This window comes from Pyxicephalus adspersus, chromosome 4, assembly GCF_032062135.1.
Source record: "Pyxicephalus adspersus chromosome 4, UCB_Pads_2.0, whole genome shotgun sequence".
NCBI lineage: Eukaryota > Metazoa > Chordata > Amphibia > Anura > Pyxicephalidae > Pyxicephalus > Pyxicephalus adspersus.
The window spans coordinates 125010424-125019554 of record NC_092861.1 but is presented as its reverse complement, the minus strand read 5'-3'; the positions used below and the strand labels follow the sequence as shown (position 1 = coordinate 125019554).

The window sequence follows — 9131 nt, the reverse complement described above, 5'->3', positions numbered from 1 at the left end:
ACCAAATTGATTGCTGTAGGCCAGGTTTCTGAAAATGTCAATAAATGGGACAGGAATAAATATTTTCTCTAAACTGAATGACATGGGTGTGACTGCATGTGATGGAATGTGGGTGAGGCAAGGATGGGTGTCATGAGCAATGGACAGCAATCAGTATCTCTGCAAAACAGAAATAATCAGTAAAAATTACTCAGTCCATGAATAAACTGAAGCCCACACACCCAACAACCAGGCAGCATTCGGCACATAGTAAACTGGGTTGTACAGTACCAATGTTAAACAGCATTGTCATGTTAGAAATACGAAAGACATCATTGCTAAACTTGATTATAAATGCCAATTTCCTTCATGTCCCTTGGTTCAACCATCTGGGTCACTAATACAGAACAAGAAATCAGCAAATGTAGCCAGAACACTTGATCTTCAAACTCATCATGAAAGCCAGATGACAAGCATTTTCTGTGGACTGTGGTCATTTTGTGGTCAACTGGGTACATTTTTCTACGACGGCCCTGTCTCAATTACCTATGCATATGTTTGTAATTGGGGCAATGCAGTACAAATGTGTAGGAATTTCTTCACATCACTAATCACTATCACTATCACTAATATATCACATTCTACGTACATTGGTTCAGTCCTACAAAGGAATTCAATCTAGGATTCCAACTACCCTGACAGACACTAGAAGTAATTTAGCACATAGAGAACAATATTATTAAATATAGGTTATGCCTCAAGTGGGATTCTTATCTATGGTTAAGAGTTGTAAAGCAAGTTAAACCATTCTTCAACTCATTAATGAAGTATGTGCTGCTTGAAGAACACATAAAAATAGAAATTTTGCTTTTTGTGTTTAACACCCTGATGGCCACTCTTACTGGGCACTATTGGACAAGGTTGCTACTTTTCAAAAAAGTGGTAATCATGGCTGTAATGTAAACCTATTGCTGTAGATCTAAACTACAGCTCATAAAATGGAAAAATGGAAGATTCTATACACCAGTATATGTCAATTACAGTGCATTGATCATCACTGATTGCCACTTCTTTGTTCACCAATTTTTTTCTGGAGAAATAAAGGAGCAATCTTTTATCTAATTGCTACTTCTGGATAAATTATTCACTATAGCTCCCGGTATCATCATTCTCTGAATAGACCATATTCATAACCCACAACAGCTAGGATTAAACATATGAAGTTTATGTTATTTACAAATTGGGGAAACTTCATGTATGGAGATGTAATGCTTCCTATAGCTTTAGCAGTATTACTTGCTGTCCAAGTTTAATCCCCCAAACAGTCACACTGTAGCAGTCTATAACACTGCACAGAAAACTTCCCATTTTTCATCTTACCATCTGCTGTGTCACATTAGTGTACCAGCTATATAAGTGTGACATCAGACTCATATACTGCTTCTCTCCACCTTGGATTGTGCTCTTATTTTGTGAAGGATGTGAGAAGTGGACAACATAATTCTATTATACCCAGCTAACAAGTTCTGTCACATCACATTGACTGCTGTAAGATTAGACACTGACGGTATATTGTAAACTGAATATTGTGATACAACAAGTAAAAAAAATATTGCTAGTTTTGCATATACATAAAATAAATGGGGGAATCTAATATGACCAGAGAATAACAGTTTTGATAGAGATTGTTTCCAAGATCCCAAAGATATTCTCACATAAATATCTGTCTTTGTAACTAAAAAGAAAAAACTGTTAGGTGGCTTGTTCATCATAACTGGCATGTCAGATAACAACAGAAAACCCATCTATAATGCTAGAACATATTAGTAGTTATTTGACATTAAACCATATATACATATAAATAAAACATTCACCGATCAGCCCTACTATTCAGAAATCAATAAGTGACTCCAGTGTAATAGTGATTTTGACTGTTTCAGATGACTGTGTTTGTAAACATGTGTTAATGTGCTATGTACACACTTCAAATAATTATTGGGAGAATGATTAATCATTGGTTGCTATTCTGACATGTATACAGCAGTTACCTGACATCGTTCATGGATACCCTACAGCGGCCGCAGAGTGGGATGCCAAAGGGGTGCAGAGTGGGATGCCCCTCTCCATAGAACAGAATGGACGCTGTGTGTACAGCACTTGTTTGTTCATCTGTCAATGGAAATGATCATTTTACAGTGATGAAACGCTCAGGTGTGTACACAGTCTAAGGCACACAGTTTTTCCAAAAAGGTTAGCAGTGCCCGGCTTCAACTACAGTACTCCAATGCCTCCTGTACACCTACAATACTCCAATGCCTGCTGTCCTGAGCTGTCACCATTTATTAAAACTTCCAAACATAAGTTTGTTTGAAGCGATATCTGGCCCACATGTATCTATTATTATGATAATGAATAACTCTGCTGCCTCAGGATAAAGACCTGTTTTGTCTGGAATATATATGTACCGCATGGGTTTTGCCTTTCTGTACATGTCTAAAGGAATGCATAACCTTTAAAAAATTGGCCAAATGTCTGTTAGAAAGAAATCCGCTGCAAGAAAAAAAGCACCTGTTAATAAAACCTTAAATGATCTCAGAAGCAGCTCGAACCCATGTGAAATGTACAACATCAGCAGAAGCGCGAGGCAGTAGTCTTTCCAAGAATTCAGGTCCACGTGTTTGGTGTGATTCAAGGTAAATACCTTTTTCCTTTTATAAATATAATCATATCAAAAACCTTTTACAGAACTGGATGTTTAGTTACAGATGCAAAAACTCCACCAAATAAGGTGATCTCTTCATTTATGTTTCATTAAAGATTAAAAAGACTACTTATCCAGCATGATATAGGCCTGTAATTAGTAGCAATTTCCTATCCCTCTACCCATACTGTGTGTGTAATGTGCTACTGGAGGCAAGAACACACCATACATTGGGAGAAATACCCAAGATGAATAGGATCTTTCAGCCATGCACTGCAAGCGTGGTAGATGTGACTTTTCTTATGTACCTAAAAAGCCGACAGCTATTTTACAGCTGAATGTCTCCCAGTGGGAATTGAAAAATTCAGCAAAGTTGGAAGTAATCAGAGCATAGTGTTTCACATAAAACGTAGTACATGAGGAAATGCCTTCTATAGAGGTCATAAGAGGAATAAAGGGCGGCCATTGATATCTTCTGTAAACTCTGATCTGTAAATATTAGTTGTCTGGCTATCTCTGCCTTCAATGCTTGCTGTCAAGGTCATGAAGATACTTTATTAGGCTTCTTTTATTTTTAAGGCAGACCGAGAACAAGTACAGAGACCAGAACTCATGACTTTTCCATACCTTCAGTTGTCACTACCTTCTTTAATTGTCTTTGATTTAAAAGTAATGAAGTCAGGCAAGCAACTTGTCCTTTCGGAAGAAAGACAGAAATGGCAGACACTGGATTTTACTTATAAAATTTTAGGGTGTATTTAAGAGCTAATTCTAGGCAGATATTTAAAAACATACACAGCTATGTATTCAGGAAACACACGTATTGTTGTTTGCAGCTAGTGTGTAAGTACCTGAACTTATCTCAGTAACAGCCCCTAGTTATCCCCTAAACAAAAGACTCTTAATGGGAAAGGCGGAATAGTACCAGGGGGCAATAAGATCAATCAGATGTACAGAATGCACACAGGTTGATAAACATAACTGGAATAATAAGCAGAGAAAGCTTTCTCTGTCTGATAAGAGACTGTGAAAGGTGTGTGCAGTATTGCTTTAGTGTAGAAGAAAAACCTGACTCACCAACCCAGTTTCTTTCTGTAGGTATACCAACTCTAATGTGTAAATTTCAATAGTCCCATCACACTGCTCCCAAACTAGAAGCCATTGGCTTAAGCTAGGTACACACGTGCAATAATTGTCGTTAGAAAACGAACTACTAATGATTATGCATGATTATTTTGAACAATCGTATTGTGCACAATTCTGTACATGCTGTAAGGATAAGATTGTTCAAATATAATCACCACTAATAATGTACACACGCTAGATACGATCATTAGAACGATGCAGGAAGTGACATGTAAAGGAGAAAGTGTACTGCAGAACTATCCATGATCACTGAACACCCATACACACAATAGGTAGGGAATGATTGTCGCCCAATCAGATCCGCTGGGACGGTTGTTCCTTTCCAGCGTCAATCCTCGTTCATCGGCGTCGTTGTGCACTTTTTCTTGTTAATTATCGGTTAATTAACGGTCGTTAGTCGTTCGTTTCCAACGATAATTATTGCATGTGTGTACACAGCTTTAGGCTAAGTAAACACATGCAATAACTGAAAAGGATCTTTCACGAGTGTTTGCATGGGTTACCTCTGGGTATTCTGATTAACATGCAGTTAGGTTTATTGGCTTTCTCCCAAAATTGACCTTGGACTCTATTAAAGACATATGACTATGGTGGGGACATTAGATTGTGATTTTCTTTGAGGAACAGCCAGTGACATTATGGACTTTGGAGAGCGCTGCATAATATGTTGGCGCTATATAAAATACTGCCTAATTCCCTTTATTTCATGGTCTGGTAAAAGCTGTAAATGATCTGATTTCCCATTAGTTTCTGTCTTGATGACAATATTTACTAGTACTAATTTTGGCACTTTCAAAAATATTGAATATAAAAAAATAAATTAAAAACACATACATCTAGCCTAAGGGATGCTTGTACTATGTATTATCTGATGCCATATAGAAGGGAAGAAAGGCAAACATGTCAACTGGACTTATTAGGCAATTTAAACAGCTACCCATATTAGAACACAGAGCTTTTCAGTTGTTTCCACATAGTAGTTATTTGATTGCCATTTTCACACTTTATTCAGCTCATCATTAAAATTAGCCAGAATTTCGCTAGGTCTTCAGATGTGCACCTTTGATGAAGAATATTTAATTATGTGCTTTGTCAAGCTGATTATTATTATTAGGATGAAAAAGCCAGTGCCAGCATACAATTACACAGCTCTGTCAGTATACAGCCTCTATCCTAAGCTATGTTCCTAGTAGTAAGTTGGAATTCTTTTCTTGAAATGCTCCTACTAATGCAAGCACACAGCTCAATTCTCCAGTAACACAATCTATGGCAGATAAGAGAATTTAGGAAAGTCCAATGAAAAGAGCAGAGGGCAAGCTTTAAGAAAGCACACACACAACTTTCCTTGTGCTTCAAATGTTCCTTGCCAGCAGGACATGTGTTTGCAAACTCACCATTTACTCTCTTCATCTTCCCCAGATCAAATATTCAGAAAACTGAATCTACGAAGTTTGCTTTTATCTTGCAATCTATAATGAACTATTATCAATAAAGAATTAAATGAGCAATTTAAGGCAAGGTAAATATTAGCAAGCTAGTAATAGAAATTCATATTAGTCAAAGTCAGAAAAATTCCCTTGGTTCACCTTAACCAGAGTTCTCTGTAAAAATGTGTGTGTTTGTGTGTTAGGAGAATCACCAGATCTATTAGTGGTGTTAGCAATTGTTTACCTAATGAGTATTTATTAAAAACAAAAAATACATGAAAAAATAAAAATAGAAATTTGCAATAACAACGAAGAAAGAAGAAAAGGCATTAGAAATGTAACAATAATTTAAAATAAATCTTTAATTTGAGAAAAATGCATTGTCTAAAATAATAAAGCAGGAGACCATCTACAACAGAATCTACAGAACACCTCCCATAGATATTGTGGGTGTCCTTCCCTGCATATTGAGCTGTACATTTTCCTCTCTATCTCGGGGGTGTCCATCTCTAAGCCAGTTGAGGTCCGGGATCTGCACACAATTGTAATATTTATCTAACAGACAGAAGAAATGGTTTACCAAGGGTCAGAAATATGACTGTTCTTATGGTAATCCTGGTCTTTATGTGGCCCTTGATTTTAGCAGTGGGACACCCTGGTCTAATTTGCTTTCTGCATTACCAACCACATTTACACTTCCAGGGCACGTCTGAATTGGACTGGTTGCTGTGAGAAATTATTGCTGACAGGTATGCAAAGCGGCTGGCCTGTGCTCCCTGTCTGCAAATCAAGGCATATCTTTCAATCTACAGTGTACCTTTGAGCATTAGTGTTTTAGTGATTTTCTTCTTGTACGGTAATGACTAGGTTGTGCTACTTTTTAATACACAATATAATTAAATGGCAGCAATACTAGACAATGTCGCTTTTACTTATTTGACACGGTTCACTGGGACATCTTTAGATTCAGGCAAAGAATGCCTGCTTGTGCCCCCATAAAAAGGGCCCAGTGTTTTTGTGTTACACTGTTATACTCTGGCTCGCATGCTGGGTCCATGCCAGGGTTGGCCTCCTGCCACTCGTACAACGACATATCCAAGCACAACTACTATATAACAAGAGGGGATTCACAGTGCTGTGTTAAGAAGATGGAAAGCTTGTTCTCATTTTGTTGCAGCATATATCAGTTCTATTATCTGGAACAGAGGAAAAACTCTTACAGACTGCCAGGTCTTCTGTACCAATTAGAAGAAAAAGAGCCTGTGTGTTCATTGTGTTTATAACACTGACAATCATAATATTTGGATACAACACATTACTACTGATAATTTCACTGAAGAAACCAGAATTATGTAGATTATATCTGCATTGCTGGAGCTATTTTCCAATGATTGGAAACTAACCCCTGACTGCTATTTGTAGCAGTATATACATACATATTTCAGAATAGAGGTAAGAGCTTTTTTGGGAAATTTATACTAGTCCTGTTGCTGCAAAGCATTAGGCAGGCTCCAAACACTGTAATCACGAAATTGTATGAAATGATGCTTCACAAATGAATTTGAAATCTAAACATTTGATTAATTTACTGCTGCAGTGTCATTTGATTGTATACCAAAAATAAATTTAAATACATACACATACACACACACACACACACACACCTCAGCGATTCTACTATGTCTTGCCAAAGTTACAGCTCCCTTGGCAGGCAGAACAGTAAACTTTCTGTATGCATTTCAACTGTATATTGAGCTGCTGTCCTTGAATGCCACTTCATGAGTTCTGAGATCCAGTTGAAGGCAGAGGGAATCGTTTTTCCAAAGGTACAAGATTTAAAGAAGATAAATTCCTAATTTCTTGTTCCATTGTTAAAAAGGTGATCCCTATTCACTTCCATAGGAAATAGGTTAACTAGGCTCCTAGAAAATCATTTCAAGAAAAAGAATACCTCCTAATAGTGAAGCAAATCTAGTTAAAACCATAGGCTGGGTTAATATTTTTTGGCATTCCTTCAATACTTATCCTAAATATGGCACAGTCCCCTTTGTATTTTCTTTCTGGCACTAGACTTTGGGCACTTGTAAGATTCGGTTTTAAGATTGCAAGTTGCGACCAAACTACTACTTTTTTTTGTATATACATTACTTGTTGGGAAAGCTATACATCACAGATCTCAGATGTCACATTTCATATTTTCGGTCACCTTGATACCTAAAGTACATTGACCCAGTATTGTATCATCAGAACATGCTGCCAAAATACACAAAAGTAGAACAAAGGAGCCTGGGCAAGAACAAAACAAAAAAGCATAATAAACTATACACCTGGACACAAGAAAGGTACAAGATTTATCAATGCAAGGAAAGCTTGAGCCTTCCTGACAAATAATCTGCTTGGTACTTTATAAAGAAGAAAAAAAACCTAACTTACAGAATCCTCAGGAGGTCTCTGGATTTTCCCCCAGTCCACAGATGGGCCCTTCTCTTGAAAAAATCGATGAAACAATTTCTGAAAGCCTTCCAGATCTTTCTTTGTGTGCTAAAAGAAATAAAAAGACCATATTAACAGTATTCAGGAAGAACTGTAAAAAAAAACTGAATTATATACCAGTTAAACAATTGTGACTTCTGAGTCACTGACCCAAAATGAGTATACAGCTCAGGTGTTCAGCTAATGGCCACACAACCTGCACGCTTGTTTTAGATATGAAACCAAAAGATCATCTTTACATTTCACAATGGCAGGTTATACAATTTATACTGAAGGTGTGCTGATAAAGTAAGGCAAAAGTGTCAAATGTCCTTATATGAATGCTGGATCTGGGTCAGTGGCTGCAAGTATTAAGGTGTAATGATCAAGTTGGACATGTAAGCAAACTTTGTATTTCAAGCCATATATGTTTTTTTTTTGTTTTTTTTTAGGAGGACCCCTTTAGTAAGTTCATATCATGCAGTGGCGTGGAGCATCTTCTCCCGAGAATTATTTACCATTTCCAGGATGTTGATGGAAAAAAAGATGACATTATCCTCATCTAGGTGTTGCAAATTAACTTTTAATAACCCCTCCCCTTACATCTTTTGTTTTTTCTTATCCAACCTATTCCTTGATCCTTTTACCCTGAAAAATGATTGGTACAGCACCCTTCAACACTGGTTGTTTTGAATGTCTTCATTTATTACAAGCAGTAAAACTGTGCTTCCTTTAACTGGATCCTATGTGGCTGCTTCTCACACCTAGGTCTCTGCATGAGACTCTAATAATTCTTTATTGCCCAACATTTCCGAAACGTCATACGATCTAAAAGAGCCAATAGAGCAAATATTGAACTGGTGCCCAGAATACACCAACTGCATTTTAAACAGACTCCCCTCTTGTAGTACAAAAACTTGCAGAAACGTTAATGGAGAAGTATTAGAAATGTTAGATTCCATTAACAGAAGAAAAATTGGTGATCCGTAAGGTCTTTTGTCTAAAGATAGGAATTTACCTATACAGTACTCAATCCACCAACTCAATGGGAATAGAAGCAGGGTAGTGCCATAGAATAGCCACAGATTAATAAAAAATGAAAAGGGTGGTGGTCTGCTTATCTTAAAAAAAAAAAAAAAAAAAAGACCACAAAAACTCTTGAAATACTATGTCCTTCATTAGCAGGGCATCCACTGAATAACTTATGTGCATACTTTTTAATGCATAGGAGTTTTATATATAGTTATTAGATAACAAATAACAAGAACATAAACTTGACAAAAATCAGGCTGTTCTTCTCAGATCCCCCAACGTCCCTGGAGAGAGAACAATAAGTATTTTTATTGTCAAGATGCAAGTCTGAGGCAGCACCGAAGAGCTCATCAGGAATGGTCAACCGTCATGTA

The 9131-nt window shown here is 37.0% G+C and overlaps 1 protein-coding gene across 1 annotated transcript in view; it reads right to left on the bottom strand.

The window, feature by feature from the left end:
• Nucleotides 1–9131, bottom strand: part of UGP2 (UDP-glucose pyrophosphorylase 2) — a 48201-nt gene that overhangs the window by 24670 nt on the left and 14400 nt on the right. The window contains exon 3 of the mRNA XM_072409554.1: nt 7687–7794. Coding sequence (XP_072265655.1) covers nt 7687–7794 — 108 coding nt within the window. The remainder of the gene's footprint in view (nt 1–7686; nt 7795–9131) is intronic.